This window comes from Carassius gibelio, chromosome A4 (genome assembly GCF_023724105.1).
Source record: "Carassius gibelio isolate Cgi1373 ecotype wild population from Czech Republic chromosome A4, carGib1.2-hapl.c, whole genome shotgun sequence".
Lineage (NCBI taxonomy): Eukaryota > Metazoa > Chordata > Actinopteri > Cypriniformes > Cyprinidae > Carassius > Carassius gibelio.
Window position 1 is genome coordinate 26,411,578 of NC_068374.1, and position 22,250 is coordinate 26,433,827.

General features: G+C 37.2%; 1 protein-coding gene across 2 annotated transcripts in view; it reads left to right on the plus strand.

The window, feature by feature from the left end:
* LOC127975151 (decorin-like) overlaps nucleotides 1-22,250 on the plus strand; it is a 38,716-nt gene that overhangs the window by 15,128 nt on the left and 1,338 nt on the right. The window contains exons 2-8 of one of the 2 annotated variants that reach the window (XM_052578980.1): nucleotides 10,156-10,280; nucleotides 15,089-15,338; nucleotides 19,368-19,480; nucleotides 20,370-20,583; nucleotides 20,689-20,802; nucleotides 20,906-20,999; nucleotides 22,088-22,226. In XM_052578980.1, coding sequence (XP_052434940.1) covers nucleotides 10,156-10,280; nucleotides 15,089-15,338; nucleotides 19,368-19,480; nucleotides 20,370-20,583; nucleotides 20,689-20,802; nucleotides 20,906-20,999; nucleotides 22,088-22,226 — 1,049 coding nt within the window. Of the gene's footprint in view, nucleotides 1-10,128; nucleotides 10,291-15,088; nucleotides 15,339-19,367; nucleotides 19,481-20,369; nucleotides 20,584-20,688; nucleotides 20,803-20,905; nucleotides 21,000-22,087; nucleotides 22,227-22,250 lie in introns of those variants that run through there. The other variant, XM_052578988.1, reaches the window with a different exon arrangement.

A 22,250-nucleotide genomic window follows, 5' to 3' on the forward strand; every position in this document is an offset into this window, starting at 1 on the left:
AGGAAATGTAAAAATCTTGTGTTATTCCTGTTTTTCCTTTCACTCTTTACTTGTTTCATCCCTGACTGGATAGAAAGTCTATTGTATAACACAATGTTTCAACCTCAAGCAGACATTACCTAAGCACTCCAATGTTGATGCTTGTCCTAGCGTTTTTTTTCTGTCATTTTATCCTTCTAATACCGTCTCGTACATGTCAATGGGAATTAGGACGGTAGCTTCATTAGTTAAGGGGGAAATGTTTGTGAAAATGCTCTGATAATTTACCGCTTGCCTGTAGGAAGTGGGGTAAGCGTTCATGACGCAGCTTTTTCTAGGCCTAGAGACGCTCAGTAATGTGATCTCCAGCTGTGGCAGACCAGTTTGTAAACTTTACTGTGCTGTTTGCTTGCAAGGAGATTTACCACAGGTTTAGTATTCATATCTCTCCTCACAACATTCAGCTTTTCAATATGTGACGTTCAAAGACAAAGCCAAGAAATCAGAGACTTCATAAACACAGACTCATCAGCGGTGATGAATTTACAGCACTTTTTAATGGTGCATCCCAAAGTCTATTACCACCACTAATGAAGTTTTCAATAGCTTGCACCAGTGTCTGTTTTGGCAAGTACGAGGCCTTCATAAGAAAGCAGGATGTGTTCAAGGAGATAATTGTTGTTTTAATGTGCTTCCTGCATCTCATCGAGGCCGCCTGGAGGGCTCTTCAATGACTGTGTGTGTGGAGTCGTGTTATGCACGGAGGCTTTGATATACCATCTGGCATTTAAAGGTGATTTCTAGCAGGCTCATCATTTTTCACCTAGCCTCTCAGCATGATCCTTCTTGAATCTTGAATCTCCTTTTGTTTTTTTCAACAATTCAATTCTGGAGGCTAAGATCCAGAAGTAAAGCACAACATAAAATAATGAAATATACCAAAGTTTGGGATTAGTAAGATTTTATTAACATTATTTTAAAGAATTTACTTATGCTCACCAAGGTTGCATTTAGTTGATAAAATGAAAGGTGACGTGACATTCAGCCAAGTATGGTGACCCATACTCAGAATTTGTGCTCTGCATTTAACCCATCCGAAGTGCACACACACAGAGCAGTGAACACACACACACTGTGAACACACACCCGGAGCAGTGGGCAGCCATTTATGCTGCAGTGCCCGGGGAGCAATTGGGGGTTTGATGCCTTGCTCAAGGGCACCTAAGTCGTGGTATTGAAGGCGGAGAGAGAACTGTACATGCACTCCCCCCACCCACAATTCCTGCCGGCACGGTACTCAAACTCACAACCTTTCAATTGGGAGTCCGACTCTCTAACCATTAGGCCACGACTTCCCCTTCCCCAATGTACAGTAAAACAGTAATATTGTATAATATAATAACAATTAAAAAAGAACGTTTATATTTTTATGTTATTTATTCCTGTGGAGGCAAAACTGAGTTTGTAGCATCTTTAATCCAGTCTTCAGTGTCACATTATCCTTCAGAAATCAATATAGTCAATATATCAATATATATCAATATGAAATAGTGTTACTGTCATTGTGCTGCTTTGAACACTAAATGTATGTTAATTTAATCCCCTCATTTGGCTACAGCATAAATTATTATTATTATTTTTTAAATATATATATTGTGTTGTTTTCAAACAAATTCTAAAAATCCTTACAGCATAATAAATTTACATGCAATTGCATAATTTAAAACTTTTTTTTCTCGAAAAATATAGGATATATGTTATCGTTTGAATAGTACTGTATCATGGTTTCAACAGATATATTAAGCAACCAACACTGCATTGAAAATCAGCATATTTCTGAAAGATCATGTGACGTAATGTATATAACGTAATGTGTGTGTATATATATATATATATATATATATATATATATATATATATATATATATATAATATACATTTATTTTTCTTACCACATCAAGATAACATTCTGATAAAGAATGATGTTTTTTCAGTCACTCATTTCAGATGGAGATATTAACAGAAACAGGTGTCCTTTGTGTCGATATGAGATCAGCCTCAGGAAACAGCCAAGTGAACATGAGAGGAGAGCCAGGAGCGCGATTAGGTAAGCAGGCACTCTGTCACGCCAGACAAGCCGCTGGAGTCGTAGTGGATAAGCAGGGCTAAGATCAGTCGAGATGTGAGTTACACTGCCAGCATGACAACTTAAATGACTAAGCTGGAACACACACATGCAAGCACGTGCTCTCTCGCAAACACAGACCTAAACTGAAAAATACAACACAAACAGCAGATCTATGATCCATCAGTCAGCAACTTGGCCAAGTAAACCGGAGGCCAAAATGTCGAGAACACATATGAGAACACACAATGCCAAAAAAGTAATTATTATTGCAGATATGTTCCTTTATTAGCACTCACTAAGGCAACTTTTGCTAATACTTTGAGTTAGGGATATGAAACATAATGCATATAGCAAAACACAACTTAAATCTTCTTTAAAAAAAATATATATATATAGTTTTATTACAGTTAGGATTGATACTGCTTCTCAGGCTCTCTCTCTTTTTGTCATACTCTGTGCGAGTATGGATAACTCATTCTCTGTAAAACGTTTTAGAGGTAGCAGAAAGCAAGCCACAGGCACTTGATCTCAGTTATTAAAAAAAAAAGTTAAGCATACAGCACAGAATATATGCGAACTGGATAGCAAACACACGTACGTCCAAGAGAAACAGACTGGGCTGCTATTATACTCTCTGGAGGATGATGGGAAATCAGCCCTACTGGGCACAGCGAGGAAGCCACATGAGAGGATTCACAGTGACTTCAGGATTTCATTCATCTCACACAGACTTTGTTCACTGAAAGCAGACTTATGGGTGTGCAACACTGACTTGAAATTTATAGCAATAATTATCTGACACCCAAAACTCCTATTCTTCAGACCTTAATGCAATATTTGCCTCCTTAAATTGATTTCCAGGGCATTTTTTATAAGCTGAGCTTTATTATGTACACACATGAACAAAGTGCAAAAGCCAGTATTCTTAACTGTGAATAAATATACAAGTATATTTATATGAATCAGTCAGTCTGTCAGGCCTAACAGTGTACTCATGCTTGGTTCAGACTCTTTCACACATCTCCAACACATCAGACTGAACTCAGATCAATTATACAGGTATGCAAGTAACATGGGTAAGTAGCTCTTTTGTGTCAAAATTTTTACAATTAATAAATTCATGTAGAATAAGACACTTTAGACCGTAAGTGTTACCAGTCAATTGTACCAACAAAATCCATTTATACACTACAGAAGTGGCACAGAAGCTGCATCTAAAGCAGCATTCATATCAGATGTATTTAATAATTCATAATAGGCATAAATAAATGCAGCTTGCAATTAATTTCAACGTTAGCATGTTGCTAAGCTAACAAACCGACTCTAATAAGCACAAAATTACTTTAACCGACACACAAATGTTGAGGAACATGGTGTCCAATTGATCTGAGTGAAGCTTGTCAATAGCATTTTGCTAAGCTAACAAGCAGACTTTGAGAGAGAAAAATTGGACTATTGCATTTAGTACTGATTGAAATGTATATATTTTCATTTTATATATTTGCGTGAGTTAAAAAAAATTATCAGCTCTTTCCTCACTTCATATATAACTTTTGATGTCATTTTTGAGACTTTCCTTGTCAACAAAGATGCTGTCTTTACAATTTATCTAAAATAATAATTACGATGTTTAACTTTTGGTTGGAGCAGACTTTGCCACCTAAAATTGCTCCCTCCATAGGAAGTTCACTATATTTTGAATCAAAACGGCTGTTAAATGTGTTGTCTATACTACAAAATATTTTGGCACCCGTAATGGAGAAAAAAGAAGAGACTGCCTCTTTATATTCTCTTCCTATCAAATGCACAAACACAGAATGTGATAAATACAGGCGCCGAGGCCTGACATATACAAAGGAAGTGTTTCGTCTGGCAGTTGGTGTTACCAAGCATTCACAAAGAAAAGCTGAAAGCCCTACATTGCTCCATTCAAAAGAGAGTTAAAGAAAGATGGCTGACCTTCTATTTAGCCAAACTCCCCGTCAATTATTCGGCTGGCTAACTGTGAGTTTACAAGCAAGACAGCCGGCATTGTGGGTGGGTGGGTTGATAAATACTCTCTTAATTTTCTTGTAAATGTTTTTTTTATTATTCTTTTTTTGGAATTACGGGTTGCAACATATCTGCTTGATGAAGCTGACACTTTAGTTTCTCTGAGATTCAAAGTGGTGTGCGATAAGGCATGTCTTTGAAAGTGCAGGGAAGGACAAAAAACCCAAGAGAATAATGGTTCAAGATGTCTGGGAGAGCTAGAGGAGGGGGGTTTGACCGTTTATTCAAACTTTAGACAGGAAAGCTTAGCCAAGGCCTCGATTAAAATCAACAGGATCGCAGAGGTCTGGGAACAATAAGCCAATGGGAACGTTCATATGCCGCAGACACAAAGAGAAAAAGCAATAACATAGCAATCAATCACTTTAAAACACAGTATTTGGAGAAACGTAGTTGCAAGAAGGAAATATTTACTTGTGCTTTCTTACGTCATGATTAACTTTGCATCAAGCAAGGACAAGCATCATGTTTTCTTCTCTTGTTTTTTTTTTTTTTGGTGTGTCTTTTTTTTGACTTTATGCTGAATCTTTTTCCCCTCTACTGGCCCTTTCCTGATCAGCCAGACTCCACATCTCCCTTGAATTTGTACATTCCTTTGGTATCACCTAACACATTTTCTTGTCAGGGTGTGTGTGCATAGTATTGTAGACATAAAGTGTGTGTATATTGGATGTTGTTTTGGGTTATGGGTGTGTTATTATGTCATTTGTGTGCGTTCGTGATGGAAGCATCTGTTTATCTTGTTATCACTGACATTTTTTCGGTGATGCGCTGCAGACATTTGGCTCTCTGGGATTTCTTTAAAACTTCCATCTTTCAGCTGCAGAGGACAAAATGCTTGTTTCTATTCTACTGATCTAAAATATGAATGCGTTAGCTGTTGTTTGTCAGTTGAAACAGTCCATAATGCTCACTATGTTATTACCTGAAAACCTTAAAAAATGTATTTTTATTGAGTATTTAATCTTAGTCCTAAAAGTCCTAAAAACAGTATCATGCATTTAATGAAGAAGCAACAACAAATTTCCAATGCAGTAAGAAGAAATGAATGAAATATAACTTCTTAGAAGTCTAATCATATAAAAACATGTTTCTTGTTTTATATATTTTTAGGTAAAGACTTCACATATTTTACCGTCTGTAAGAATCTTTCCATATGACTTTTTCTCACAAATGCACTCAAATGCAACCTCTCTCATAGTTTCTGCTGTGATTGTTTCTCGTATGCAGTCTTTGGTTCGGGTCTATTGGTTCCTTTAGTTGGGAACAGTTTGTGTGGGGTTCTGCTGGGTTCTTTAGGGTTTTGGCCGGTTTGCTGCTGATTTTATGTCTCTCTTGGGCTCTGGTGGTCTTGTGACTGAGCAGCCAGCAGTAAAAGCTGTTTGGTGTCTGATGGAAGCTATAAATCAAAACCAGACTCAGCTAGAAAAACGGACACTTTTTCTTCTAGATCGGCCCACTAGAAGAAAAGCAGTCTGAGCTTGACTCAACCACCAACATACCAGATTTTTAGAAATTAATTTTAGTTTAATAACCATGAATCAATTTTAGTGGTTAGCTGTATTTTAAACCGCAAGGCGGTCTGTTGTCTGTCACATCTTGAGTTTTAAATACACCAACCAAAATGCCAAAGAGATTACACACATCCTGGAGCACACAGTGTTATTTTGGATGTAAGATCCAATTGTTCAGAGCTTGTGAAGTCTTGCAAATAAATGTCAAGCTTTGAATGCTTACTAAATGTTTCTATAGGCATTAACTATAGATATTAATTCTGTAATAATTCTGTAAATAATAACAACACAACTCTGAAAGAAAGTGTGTTGACATGAGGGAAGAGGATGTTCTCCACCGCCCACACTCACACAGCTGTGTTTTTCAGATGTGAGGTCTGTGTGGTTCTCTTTGGTAGTTGTGTGGTTGGCGATACAGGGATTAGATCAGAGCAGCTTTTGATGGCAGCCTTCATCAGTTTCAGACAACCAGATCAGTTAAAAAAGGAAAACACAATTCGTAACCATTTGACGTTTTGGCGAATTAGTTACTAATCCCTATTAGTTACTCACTCATTTGTATGTCTTCGTTCAGTCTGTTTACTCCTCATGTGGGTACAGTTATGTGGTTGGACCTTTATGCTTAGTTCCCCTTTATGCTTATTACAACCTCGTAAAAATAGTTTGATTGTCCTGTGAGTTTGGGTTGAAATACCATGTACCAGTCAGTGAATAAACATGGTCAGTTACTAATTATTATTTTCAGGTGTATTACTTTAATAACTTTAATGTCATCTACAAATAAATTCTAAAATAATAATACAAATGAAAGTATATGTATTTCTATATAAATAAGTTCTTGTTTTTATATCTTTAAAAAAATTTTTTTTTATTATTTTATAATTAGTTTTTACAACTCTTGGTTCGCGACCCTCCAGTTTAGAAACACTCGTGCAGTGATCGTAGATTATGGTAAATTCTTGATTCATTAGTGAATGACCATGCAGATTTCTGACAAGTAAACAATATGATGTGGATAAACAGGGTGAACTTTTAAATTAATAAAATAATAATAATAATAATAAATCACACTGATTCCTGATCATAGCAACTGAACCCTAAACCAAGACTTTCCAATGAGTGCTTTTAACATTGACATTGTACGGTTTATTTATATAAGTGTTTTTTTTTTATTATTGCACTATGTGCAGTGTGTCTGTGACTAATATTTCTTGGTGTGATTGTTCAAGACTGGAGAAACAGATATGTTCACACACATGGTCCACAATATAAAGACTGGACACATGAAAATAATATTTACACCATATTCATTGTAGTTCTACACCCTTGTAAATATTTTCCACCTTACAAAGTCTGTTGTAGTTTGATATCTTATGTCTCTTTGTTATATTCTTCTCCTCATCTTGTCCCAGCTGTTCAGCGGTTCCAGAGGCAGTAGAGTTCAGGTTTCTCTGTGCTGCTCCGTCGTGGTTTGGTCTGCACACTGCAGGTTCTAATGATTCTAACAGACTCTGAGCTCCCTTTTCAGCTGCATACATCGCGTCTCTCGTCTGGAGGCTGATCTGCAGATCCGTATCTGTGCCAAGCATAAGGCAGACAGAGCTGCTTCAGTCTTGCCACTCTTTTGAACCAGTTCTGAGATTAAATCCCGATTGCTTGCAAAAGTTGAGTCATTTTGTCCAGACTTTGCATTGTGTAACTAACCACTGAATGGCATGGGATATGGGATTTCACAGAGCTTACTTAGCTAACAATGATTCAAAGCCTATGTCAGGTCAGGATGTCTACAGAAATTTTTTATGTGTGTACATGGTTTTCACATGTCCAGTTTATGAGTAGCTGACATGATGTATATATATATATATATATATATATGTATATATATATATATATATATATATATATATATATATATATATATATATATATATATATATATACAGTATATATATATATATATATATATATATATATATATATATATATATATATATACAGTATATATATATATATATATATATATATATATATATATATATATATATCGCAGTGTGAGATGTTATATGACATCTAAAACAGCATCTTTTTTAGAATTATATCACACATTTAGTTTTTATGACCTCATTAATTTAGACTGTGTGTGTGGAATGTTTATGGAATATATAGGATATATGTATATGTTTATATATATACATTTTATATATTATTACCTAAAAACTTTATATTGATTTAAAACAAATCCATGGACACATTAATGAACTACATCTTATTTATACAACTGATTCATATGTCATATGTGTGTTTTTTCCCTAGCATAGCTAAAAATTTCTATCTTCCTTTTGACTTTTAGTGTAATAGTTTCCACATTAGGGTTTATAGCTTGTGTATGCAATCACACGCAGCTAAACAGCCATTGACACCAGCAGGGGTCCTTGTATCAACTCTCCTTTAGGGAGCGATGGTGTTGTTGGAACCTACTTTGATCCCATTGGTCCATTTTGAAATAGATTGATCAGGAAGAGAAATCATATATGAAGAGGGACATAAAGTGAGAGTCATTTTACAGAATAAAAACTCATAGACATTCGTTCCAGTTTCGACATCACAATTTTGGTGCAAATCCACGTGTGAATTGATAGAATCTGCTCAAATTAAGCAAATGCAATATGAACAGACTGTGTGACATCCTAACAATCTTAAACCTACTCAACAAAACTACTCAAAGTTAAAATAAAACAATATCCAGACTAGATGCAGATTCATGTGCGGTGAGGGAGAGGAAAAGAGCAAGAAGGACAGAATGTGAATCGGGTAAATAGGAGGGTGTGGGTCACACAAGTGTGTCTGAGTTTTATGTGGCCTCAGGTTTATTGGCCAGATCCTCTAACTCTGAGCTCAGCCCAGGGCAGATGGCCGGAGGAGATGATGAACAGGTCACACTCTCCAGATTTCCGCTAAAGAAGCACATTATGTCTCCAAGTCTCCTTATATCTGACACATGGGTCATTGAGAAGTGATTTTGAAACTGTAAGTCCAGATTTTGACTTTTTGTAAAACCATACAATTTTTTCAGAACTGATACTGTGGAATACTCATAGGTGATTTTATACCTTATTTAGGGGTCTTGATAAGCATCCAATATCCAACCAAATAATCCTTGCATTGCGTATGAATTATTACATGAGTAACAGTGACCCAGTGACTTGAAAGAGTTGAACTTTTATGAAAGCGTGCAGTCGGATGATACTTCCAGATACTTCCTAATAACAGTGCACATGATCCATATCCTTTATTACTATGAAAATGTGGCCGATTTTATTGGATGCATGATTTATCAGAGTGACCTCATTAGTAATTGTAGGTATTCATATGTAAATTGTGGTTCTAGCACACATACATTTTTTTTTTTTGTATATTTGATAGGCAGTGAAATTTACATTATATTAATACAAGTGTAACAGAATTTTAAATTCAGGGAAATAATATGTTGATTTTTTTACTTAAATGTTAAATGTCATCACAATTTTTAATGCCATTTTTTATTATAATTTTTTTAATCATAGTGTTTTATTATATGTAGATTTAAAAAAAATCTTGTTGTTATAGGTGTGTGGTAAGGGGCTCAAACATATGTTTATAAAAGAATATATAATTTAAAGGCTTTGTAAAGTTTTTTCATTTCTCAATTTTAACATGCTATCAGTACACCAACTGTGCATTACAGTTTATATCTAAATGTATCAAACTGTGTGTAAATGTTCTGTACAAATATCTTTGAATATGAATGAGACCAGGCTGAAATTATATTGTACCAATTCAGCCCAGTCTTTCGATTTAGACAGAAAGAAGTGAGAGTCAGGCAATTGTAGAATAACCGCAATAAAGAAAGATTGAGAGAGAAGAAAACCTGGGACCTGACTTCAGTCATTAGCCAGCTCCTCCCTCCCCATTTCGGGGTACCTCCATTTGCACATTCAATGCTCTTCCATGCCTGTTACTCAGGACAAATAAACAAGCCTAATGCAGGTTTTGGAAATGCTGTATGTATGTGTGTGGTTGAGGTTATGGGTCACCAAATAAGTTTCTTTGTTTCAAAAGTATGGTGGGTGGAAAGGAGGGAATGTTTCCACCATGCAAAAAAGGCAGCATGAAGTCCGGCGAAAGAGTGCGAAAGGGAGGGAGCCGAGCCGCTTTTGTTGTATCCAGAATTCCCTATATCTTTACCAGATGACACAGTATGGGAACTTGCCAATGCCTGTATAGTCGCAGCCTCTCGCCTCCCAACTTTTTTCTCCCTAGTTTTTCTTGTTCCAATTGCATTTGGACCGCCCCGGACTGGGGGAAGTTCTTCTCCAATTGTCTCATTTGAAAAAGACGAAGAAATCAACCCCTCCCTCTCTCCTTTTCTTCCCTCCCTCCCTCTCTCCACTTGTCCTCTCTCTCCCTCTCTGTTCTTTTCTCCACCCCCTCCCCCCGTGACAGAGCACACCTGCCTGATCTTGGCTGCAGGCGTCCACACAGTGATCAGCCTTCGGCCTGCCGCGCTGTACATCGGCTCCAGCCCTCTCTGGATTTGCGGATCTTTGTCTGCAGCTCTACATGCTCCTGTACGTGCAGGTAAGATCAGCTCACCCAAAGCTTCCCACTTAACCTTTCTGAGTGATAAGCAGGATTTTTGTTATTGACAGAACAGACCGACCGTCCCAAAGAGAGGTGGACAGTTTGCAGTGATGAATCTCTGTTTTGGTGATTTCTGCAGTTCATTAAGGCTTGGTGCAGAAATTAGGACTTCTCATTGGAGGTTTTGAGTGAATTTGCTTCATTCTGGCATATCCTAGATGAATGAATTCAAGATGCTGAATTGATATGAGAGTATCGATGATTAAAAATGCAGCTTCCTGCGTTTTTGTACCTTGTTAATAGCTGTGGCTTTGCATGTGGATTAAGGAGCTTTGGTTGCATTCTGATGAAAAAACCTTCCTTTGTATTTCAAGCCAGAAAAGTGTGTTTATGCAAATCGATTGCCGATGTGATTTTCTTTCTGGTTCGGTTGGAGAGGACAAGACCTTTTCAGACTTTTCCAAATTGTGACAAGTATCCCGGCTCTTTGAAACCAACGCACATACTCGCTGTTGTGAAAAAGCCATTAACTTTTTGAGTGCCCTTATTCTGTCTGCTCTGACTTTTCCATTCGGGTTTGTCTTCCTTTTGTGTGCCACTTGGCATTTAGAAAGAGTTCATGTAAGGCCTGGAAACACTAGAGGATTTCTAACAGCGCTTTCCTTGGATAGACCTGTCTGGAGAGACGTTTTGTCCTCCAGCCTCGCTCTACATCTGCTTGCCTCCACTCGCTCGAGAAGTCACATCCTAAACACTTTATCCATGCCTTGGAAGCCAAAGTGCCTTGAGCCATATCAGCTGAAGGATGAAAGCACTCTGAAGGAGAAGAGAGAGTGAGAGCGTGGGACTGGTGTCTCATTAATCCTTTAATGATATAGCTTCCTTCCAATGGCAAGCAATCTGACAAGGCACTTCCTGGTAATCCCACCACAAAATTCCCAGCTAACTCAAAACATTCAGTGGAAGAGAATTCACAGGCATTTTGGGTTTTAAAAGTTGGGCTAATTGGGTCATGTATTTATTTTTGGTTGGGGTTGGGTTTAAGGTTGGAGAATGCGTCTCTTTTGTATGGCTTATGACTTTCACTAATTGCGAACAGAACTCACGTACACAGTTTGTACCATGACAGGAAACTCTCATCCCTCTCTTCCTCCCTTCAAAAGACAGTGTCCTCAGGCCATGCAATAAGTTTTCTTTGGAAGCCAAAGGTCTCCATTTGGCTCCAACTATTTGATGTTAGAAAGAGATAGTCATTTAATGGAAACCATGCTGGTCACCGCCACTTTTTCCTTTCTTTACTTGGCTTTTAACCCTTTGAGAAAAAGCCACTGGAGCTTTGGACCAAAGTCAAAGCAGTTGCTTATGACAGATGGGCAGCTGCCTTGGAAAAAGGAAGTGAGAGGATGAGTGAAAGAGTGCTTGAAAGTAATTGTGTGCAACTGCATGCAATTGCTTATTCACCATCTGAATAAATTGTTGTGGCTTTCGGATAGGTGCTTTTGAAGACAACCATGCTTGATGGGTTTAACCATGGTCCTGATCTGTGAGAAAGTCTAATTGGCAGTGGCTTTGGAGTTTGGTTTAGTGGTCTGGAACCAGCCGGACCGCACGGGACAGAGTGGTTGAAACCCTTGTATGCAAGTGCAGTCTAGGAATGCAGTTTGTTGAGCTGAATATTAAGTCCACATTTTTAGGCTTTTGCACATTGAGTAATATGTCTTTTTGTGCTTTTGTTTTGACACATGACTCATTGGAATGAGCAGATAATTACATTTCTGAAACATTCTCTCAGAGTTCGAGGAATTCTGTATATTTCAGAGCTTGCAGTGGAGGAATGCTTTCATAAATAAAAGACAGGTTTTGGGGTGCAATGATAAAACTGGTCTACGTGTAGGTTTTAAAATGAAGCGAACACATGTTTTAAATGTCCTGTAGCCTGTAAATCCCTTTATGTGATTCATTGCTGAAAGGAGCAACAGGTCAGTAAATGTGTTGCCTGGAAAAGTGGAGATTTTTCTGTCTCCTCTTGATTATTATAAGCCCACATTTATAAGACCAGAAACAGACTAGTGCTGATTTTGGGTTCTGTGAAACACTTCAGTTGGACCAGATTGTTGCCCGACCCACAGATGTGGAGAAATCAAAGCCGAAGGCCTGTAACAGCCTGGCAGAAGCTGATAATTAGGCACTGAACTGTCAGTGAAGAATCACATCTGAAGTTTATTTAGACTCAGTTCTGATAATCGTTGACACATTGAGTCATATGACACTGGTCCATTGGCTTCTGAGTGGAACACAGCATCCTTTCTCTTGAGTCGTTTTTTTGGCTACTTTCTCTTTGATACGATCTGCGGATCCAAGAAGTGATGAACTGAGAAAATTTACCAGCCTTAAATTACTCTTACCAGCCATGAATTATTATTTTGATTTCATTTTTAAACCCCAAAATGTAGAGATAAATGTATAAAAAATATCTAAAGTATTTTTACATTTTTATTCTATGTGTTAGAACCAAACTTGATCTACAAGTACCCCTCATTAGTAATGAGAACTTACTGCATGTTCACATTCCTTCATGCCAATACCAATTTCATGTTAAGTAACAAATGTATTTATTTGTTTCGAGTTTGGAGAATGTGAACTTTGTGCCCTGTTGGTTTTTTCAGTCTGTCTTGTCTGTTTGCCTGGCTCTCTTAGCAGCCTGCAGTTTGTTGACCGGACGCAACTCAAATGCAGCAACAGCTTCCCATGATCCCCCTGCAAACAGAAACACTCATGGTGACCGCCTGTAATGCTCATAGGGCTTTTCATACTGCTGACCAGCTCTTGAGGCTCTAAAAACCTACTGTTGTTTAATTCCTGCAGGGAATACATATAGAAGAAAAGGCTTATGCAGCTCAACCAGTAGAGCATGGCGCAAGGTCATGGGTTCAATTCCCAGGAACACACAAGCATAAAACTACCTCGAATGCACTGTAAATCTACCACACGCTTAAATGTTAAAGGGCAAAGTGATACTGCAGTGTGTTTGGTCAAAGCATCTCATTGCTCACTGGGTCAAAGGTAATTAAAGGTGTATGAAATGATGCATATTGTACCCAGACATGAAAACATAGCATTAAATCAAATTGCATGTCTAAGTTGAGGTTGGCAAGTTTTTAAATGCCATTGAATATAATAACAATTTCTCATTGTTTTTCCTTTAAACTTCAAAAAATTGTTTCTGCACGCTCTCCCATGATGCAAATCAACAGTGACGTGAAATCAGAGGTTAAAAGTCACTTGCCATGCTTTGCATGAGTCATTTTTTGTTTTTGTCTTTTTCTGAGACTTCCAAGTTAGACTTTTGAGAGAAACTATTGAGAGTTATATTTACACTTTGTGTGCTTGTAGATAATTGTGAATATTCTTTTTTTTTTTTTTTTTTTTTTATCCAACGTAAGTATTTTTATGGTTCCCAAAATATGTCACAAACTTCATCTTATTTAGATCTGCACTACGATTAAATGTATGTATCATTGTCTTCTCTTGCTTGAGAAATTAAGAAAAGCTCTTTTCCAGAAGTTTGTCAAGGTCAGTTTCTGGGTTTCCAGAGTTTAACAGGGGCACAGTGGTTATTCGCTGTCCAAGTGACGTGGCCGACCGGAGGATTTGAACTACTGTAATTATACTGTATGTTGATTACATGGACCTGAGATGACCCGGTAAAGATGAACTGATCTCTGGGAGTTTCTCTACCTACTTTACAATTTCCTCGTCGTTCAGAGGCATCCAGCTGCTCCTCAGACATATGTTTATGTATGGGCTCGTGGACAGATTTATGCACTCTATCTGAGACAGAAGATGGTTATTTTTATTCTGAATGAGGGCATGAATGAATTTGGTTATGCAGTTAAATCAGTTCTCACAGATACAATATAGTGTGCATGGTTGTCATTTTAACATTGTGTAGCAGGGATTTTAAAATCGGGGTCCACTGTCAGCTGTCAGCTTAATATAATTAATATTCATCAGATAATATTTGAATAACTTGCTTTGGCTTTGTAACATGATCCTTCAGAATTCATTATAAAATGCTGAATTGGAGCTCGAGAAACATTTCTTATTGTTATAAAACAGTTGTTCTGCTTATGCTTAATATTGTTTTGGAAACAGGGCTCTTTGATGATTAGAAAGTTTAAAAGAACAGCGTTTATTTGAAATAAAAACTCTTTTGTAACATTGTTAATGTCTTTACCACCACTTTTGACCAATTGAATGTATCACATGCGTCTACTTTAAAAAAAAGTTGTTTTGATAAATCATATTTTTGCCATATCTTTTGCAAAAAGTTTGGTAATTATTGGTTTACAGCATTTAATAAGATGATTCCCTTCATTATAAATGATCGTAGTGACTGAAAATCTAAGACACATTTAGGAAGAATGTTTTATTAAATTAAAGTTCATGTTAAATAATTAATTACACCCACTACGGTACTGTATTGGTCCTAATTCAGTTGATCTCGGTCTTATTTTATTACATATAGTAAAATGCATTTAGTCAAATAAAGCTAACATCAGTCTAACAGCATAGAAAACTGCAGCAATAGCCACCAGAGACCTCTAAAATCTAATCTAGACATAAATTTGACCCCTGACCTCTGCCTTTTTATCGCCCACATTGCTCAGTCACATTTATACACCTTACATCTTTTGTTTAACTTTTTAACCTCTCACCATCACAGGTCCTGAGATGTCACCCAGCATATTGCACCTCACCTTTAACCCTTTCTCTTCTCCTTTTTATCCTCCAGGCCTCCATCAGCAACATGAAATCGGCCTGTCTCTCCCTGCTTTTGGTGTCTGTATGCTGGGCTTTGCCCTTCCGTCAGTCTGGCTTTATGGACTTCATGATAGAGGACGAACAGGGCTCAGGTTCACCCATGCCTCCAACTCGTAGACCACCCGTTCAGACGCCCCCTGTGCTAACCGAGGAACCTGAAGGATCTTTCTGCCCTTTCCGGTGCCAGTGTCATCTGCGAGTGGTCCAGTGTTCTGATCTAGGTAAAGACTTCTTGACACTAGACTAAACTGCTTTTTGAAAGCTGCATAGGCCTAATTGACACTTTTTTTTTTTTAAGTGGGCAATGATCAGCGACAAAAGCAAACTTGATAGCATTTTGCCTGTCAACTTTCTGAGTAAAACCTTAGACTGTAAATCTGTCTGAAAGCCTACATATTATTCAGAAAACTGGAAGGTACTTTCTCTGCCAAGCTGTAATTTAATGTAACTTATGTTATCAGATTAAGACCTAACATAAACAAGTGCAACTGACAATAAAAGGTGACAAACCTTACACCATAAATTGATGAGTTGGATTATCTGCATTTTTTTTTTATATAACTCTGGTCATAGATTGTTTTATATGGATGCCAAGGCTTTTTTTAAGTCGGGTAGAATCTGTGATCTCTGACCCAAATCGTTTGCTGGTTTCCGTGTCTCAAATATGCAGTTTTTCTTCCTGCCAATTGGCAACCCAGTGTGTCAAAACACTCAAACGCTTGCCTTAATACTAGTGGTCGGCCGATATATCTCCAAGGCCGATATATCGGCTGATATTTGGCATTTTTCAAATATCGGCATCTGCCGAAAAGTTTTTCTGTTTGGCCGATGTGTTTATTTTGACGGCGTTGAGAAACAACACACAGTGCTCACACTCACTCTCGTTTACTGTCGTTGTTAATAATTCTGTCTAATATGGATAGAAGTCTGTCTAATAATCAGACAGAACAGTTAAACAAAGGAATTAATGTATACAGAAAGTATTATAACGATTGCTTATATATTATAATTAATAGAAAGATAAACATTAAAATACTTTCTTGTCGTCAGCATTAAGCAAATACGCATTTATATAATTTAAACAAATCTTCGAATGGCTAATGAACAATTAATTTCACAAACCTTGCAAACTTAGTCGAATCCAGCTGTGAGGTCTTGTGAAGTGTGTATTTTTATCCAGCATGATCACGTGTTCTCTGTGTGTCGGTCGGTCCGTGTGAATTAAATGCTTTAAACTTAAACTTTAAACTCGCGATTTCAAATTATGCTGCACTTTATGCATTTGCCCACTGTCATATTCATGTCATTTTCTCTGTGTGCTGCACGTAAAATGAGTGTTACCTTTGCTTTATTTAAAAAACATGATTTCCAATGCACACAAACTTCCCAGAATACTGAGTCCCCTCTTGGTTACATTGTTTACAGCCACCCTGCTTTCCAAGATATCAGCATCAGCATCGGCTGTCAAAAAAAACAATATCGGTCGACCACTACTTGATACCCCACAAGACATCATTGTAGTCACTTTGCAATGCCTGGCAACACACTAACATCCAAATAGAACCAAATAGAAATTGCCAAGCAATTGTCAGCAACACCCTAGCAACCACACAGAACACTCAAACACCTGTTTGCCCTAGCAGCCACCCACAACTCCCTTGCAAGTCCCATTTGTTTGACTGTTTGATCTACAAAACCTTCAAATATTGAGCCAACTTTAAAGTTCGTCTTTATCTTCTTTTTTCATGCGGGTTAATACGTGTCATTGCTTTGCTTTCCATTTCCATTATTTCCACCTGATGTCAATTATTTAATGGCATAAACTGTCCAAGGCCAAGCAGCCATGAACAAAACCTCTCTCTCTTTTTTGATCTGCCCATTGTTGAGTCATCACTGAATTACTAATGTCACCATTTCAAAACCACTTTAAATGTTTTCATATGCTGTTAACTGCCCTCACTTCCATGGACGACTAGGCGCTAACCTCCAGACGGCTGCCTCATTTTCTTAATTGAATCCCCAGGCGTATGTGCGTATGTTACTACTTTAAAAAGTCAAGTCTGTTCTTTTATAAGGTTACTTCCAAATGATTACCACTTCTCTTCCTGTAAAACTGCCCTGTCTGCTATGTCACTGTGATCTACACAGAAAAGAATCAAATTACTGAATTACATTTGGACATGTTTATGTAATATCTACAACATTATACATTTACAGAACATAGTCAAGAAGGGTAAATAAAACATTTCCCAGCATGCTTTATTATGTAATGTAGTGCAACTGAGTTGCTGTAGCATGCTGTCTAAGTTATCATAGTGTTTTCAAACAGGAAATTACTTTACTGTGATAGACAATGTCGGTTGGGAAAGAAATACTGTTGATCAGGCAAAACAGCATTTCTCAATAATTATTTAGCAATTTTAACACTCAACCCAAGTTAAAATGAACAAGGAAAGAACGAGAAGGAAAATGGGACTGAGAACAAGGACAAATAAGAGGAGAGTGATTATTGGAGGCCTCCAGCGCTCATCTGCTCTGCAGGTCTTTTGGCATGAAACAGACATGGAAAAATAATGGAGGTGGGGGGAGATAGGTGTGCCGACAGGCCCGTTCTCCATCTAACTTCCCCTTTTTCCAATTAAATATGTGACCCAGTTTATACAGCTCTGCAGCTTTAGGGAAAACCGTCTGGAAATAGTGCCAGAACCCAAGAGCAACTAATGGCAAAAACGAATTTGTTTGTCTAGGAAAGTTTGATTAAGGGCCTTTTATTTGTTTTTACTTTCTGACAACAGGCTGTAAGTATGAGATACTCCTCTTTTAGAAACCAGTTGATATGAGGTTAGTATTTCTTGTATGTCGCAAGTGGGATAAGTGTAAAATATTGGGTGTTTGGTAATGAACCACATTGAGTTACATTATGAAAATCTTGTGGATTAAATATGATAAATGGATAAAATGTTTTTATTCTTCTCACCAATAAAAGTAGAAATGAGTTTAGCATCCTTGAGTCTATTAATGATGATTTTGTGTTTTTCTCCACTTTTGATTTTGATTCACTTGATTCGATTTGATTCACTGTTGATTTCAGTGGCTTAATCGTATTTCTAACCACAGTGGACACTTTGCTTTTGAATAGTTTAATGTTTGTTCCATAAGGGTTGCCAATGGACTGCACATTCTGTTAATCTTATTGCCATTGTTTACTCAAGTTGAGCTTTTTTATTGTGTTATTAGTGATGTTTGAATTACATACTGATAATATATTCCATAATAAAAACACATTTTGACCTTAATTGATTGCTGTGATTTTGCTGAGACATGTAGTCACTAGAAAATGAGACTATAACAGTGGCCCACTTTTAATAATACACTTAAAAATGTATAAAATGTATTAAGGATGCTTATATTCTGAAAATTTGTGAAATGTTTCGCTTGGAAAAACCTTTCAAACAAAACATAATTGTGCTTTTTTTATTCAAAATATATGCCACTTGGTTTGAAATTTTTGTTATATAATGCAAAGACGCTCATAAAAATGGAAATGTCTAAATATGTTGTTGTTTTCATTGTTTATTCCATTCAAGTAGCTTGTTCTGCAGAACATTAAATGAAAGCAGAGTCATACTGTCGTCCAATGTTGGCAAAATCAAATTCCCCTTGTCAGCTTTTTCGATTGAAAGCATCGCAGAGCTTTTATAATCCTTCCAAGAAAAGCTATGAGATATCTGGCATAAGACTCAAATATGATTAACACAGTGAACTTTCAGAACCGTTTCGAAATACTAAAGCTTACGTCAACCATCATCATAACTTTTCACTGTGTTACACTCTGGAAACGTGGTCCAGCATCCAATTGCACATTTACAAATTTTTTTAGTCTATGGAGTCAAGGGTGTTGTAAGGAATTGATTCATTGTTTATTTTGATGCTGTTTCCAGTATTTTAAATGCTTTGTTGTTCCTGTTATAAACATGACCACTCCGGAGTTCACATTATTTGTGCCATTGAAATGTGTTTTTTTTTTTCAGGAATGTGGCTGTTTGATTTAGCAGCACAATTTACACTCTTGAAGGATTTGTTTTGTCCGTATCTGAGTGTGCTGTGTTGGTGTTGCACCAGGATACATGTGTCTACAGCTGATTTGATTTCAAAGTATATTAAAAGCTAGCCATAAAAGCTCAGATCAGCTCATATTTCATTTCATCAGTGTCACTTTTCTTACTACTTGTGGTATCTGTGTCTCTCAGGTCTGAAAAACGTTCCAGAAAAAATCCCACTTGATAGCACTCTCCTGGATTTGCAGAACAACAAGATCTCCGAGATCAGAGAAAACGACTTCAAAGGCCTGAAGGGTCTCCAAGTGAGATATTCAATTACTCACACTTTCCCTCATTCTCTCTGTTTGTTTGTTTTTAGCAGCATTTTCTTTAATTGTATCGTAGAAGCAGTGACATTTATCATCCCCTTTTAAATCCAAGTAACCCCTCATGGGACAAATCCTATTTTACTTTGATCTATACATTTTGAGATCAATTGGCTGCTTGCTGGTGATGCTTTTGCTATGACCTTGAAAGCCCCAGCTAAACGCAGAGAACATAAAGTCCAAAATTCCAAATCAAAACCATTTGCGAGATGAAAAACTCTCCAGAGAAAACAGCCGTTTGTCTGCCAAATGTGGAATTAGGTACTAAAACTATGTGTTGCAACCACAGCGATCTTTGAAGGCAAATATCTGCTCCAGTTGTGGAAAACGCTGCAAAAACATTCCATGGAGATCTTCAGACACACTTTGCAAAACAGAGCTTCAGGGAAACTTGTTATCCACAATATGAGATCCTCAGTGTTTCCAATCCATCACGCTTTCACTGTGAGAAATGTCATTCCTAGGTGCACAAGTGTAATGCTTCTCTTTTGAAACGGATCCATTGTTCAGCCGCCCGATCTTCAATAAATATATAGCCTCCTTTCGAGGTCCCATTGTTATTTCTAACTTTCCAAACTCAACATCAGTGCCTGGATCTAATGAGAGATTAATGCAAACAGAACATAAAAAATAAGATTTTACCAAGTAGCTAGTGAACTTTATGACAGGGCTGAAAACATTATACAAATACTGGAACAACTTTAGGTTGAGTAATTAAAACGTTTGCATGTATACACAAATAACTAAAGAATTATACCAATAGTACCATATACAGTCATGTAACTGCCATAAAGTTCCTAAAGGAATGTCTTTTTGTTTTCTTCAGACGCTCATCCTGGTCAACAATAAGATCACCATCATTCATGCCAAGGCCCTTTCTTCTCTGATCAATCTGGAGAGACTGTACCTGTCCAAGAACCTCCTGAAGGATGTTCCTGCTAACATACCGAAAAGCCTCCAGGAGCTGCGTATTCACGAGAACCAGATTACCAAGATAAAGAAGTCCTCCTTTGCCGGCATGGCCAATGTCATCGTCATGGGTAGGGGTTTTTGTCTGTGCTTATTAGAAAAGAGGAGTGACAAATCAACAGTGGAACGATACTGCAATATGAACCAGTGAACATTTTGACTCTGTCCCGTTCCAGAGCTGGGCTCGAACCCTCTGAGTAGCTCTGGAGTTGATAATGGTGCTTTTGCTGATCTGAAGAGGGTTTCTTACATCCGAATAGCTGACACCAACATCACCTCCATTCCCAAAGGTACAGAATCATCCCTTTTGTGAATAATGATGGAGCCCCTTTCACTTCAGTTGTATTAATACAACATTGTTTTTTCATTAATCTGTTTAAAAAAAATGTTCAGGTCTGCCCAGCTCTCTTTTTGAACTTCACTTGGATGGTAACAAGATCACTAAAGTGACTGCAGACAGTCTGAAGGGCCTCAAGAACCTGTCCAAGTAAGTGCATATTTCTTCTTAATACATTTGTCATTTGTTATACAAACAGTTGATTTTCTTTCATGGCCGACTTGAAGAGTCTGGATGGAAACCGCTAAATATGTTTCTGTATAGCTGAAAACCTCAGCAAAATCTGACTCGGGAGGGAAAGGGTTTGATACAGAGGAAATAATAAATCAGATTTCATTAGGTTTGTTTTGAATTTGCATGAGGACTACCCTGTGAGACTAACAAATACCATGACATCACTGCATGGATCAGTTTGCTTTGGATCACACAGAGAAAATAGAACATTCATATTACAGAGATTTTCCACTGCACGTGCCGAGACTGAATCACAGCCGAGATCTTATAAAAGAGTATTGACTCAAATACAGAACGCTTTATGAGAAGCCTGGAAGATTGTTTTGTTATTGGTCTCACAATTCTGATGTTAATCATATATTCAGAAGGATGCATTAAATTGATCAAAAGTGAAAGTAATGACATTTATAATGTCGCAAAAGATTTCTATTCCAAATGAATGCTATTCTTTGGAATTTTCATCAAAGAAATAGTCATAAAAATATTGAGCAGCACAACTGCTCTTAGTTAAGTTTTGGTAATATGTTTCTTGAGCTGCAAATCAGCATGATTTCTGATCGTGTGACACTGATGAATGGAGTAATGATGCTGACAATTCAGCTTTGCAATCACAAGAATCAATTACATTTAAAAAATATATTTCAGTGGAAAACAGTTCAATCAATTTTCACAATATCACTGTTTTTTTGTTTTTTTTTTAATCAAATATATGTAGCCTTAGTGAGACTTTTTTCCAACATAAAGCATAAAGAATAACCCCATAGCTAATGATAGTGTACAATGTATAAAAAAAAAAAAAAAATACATAAATAAATTGATTTGTGGCCACTTTTATTTCAGTTCAATTGGTTTTGGAGTTATAAAATATATTTGTTTATTTACTTTCAGTGTTTCCCAGTTATGTTTGTTTGTATTTGCATTTCAATTACTGCAAATGTTTTGCTTTAGTTTTCATTTTCGTTTCATTTTTTTGTTAATGATAATAACACAGTGTGTGTTTGCAGGCTGGGTCTGAGCCACAATGAGATCAGCGTGGTGGAGAACGGCTCTCTGGCCAACGTGCCTCACCTGAGGGAACTTCACCTGGACAGTAACATGCTGACTGCGGTCCCGGCTGGCCTGCCAGAACACAAATACATCCAGGTGAGAGATCTCACATGAGTTAAC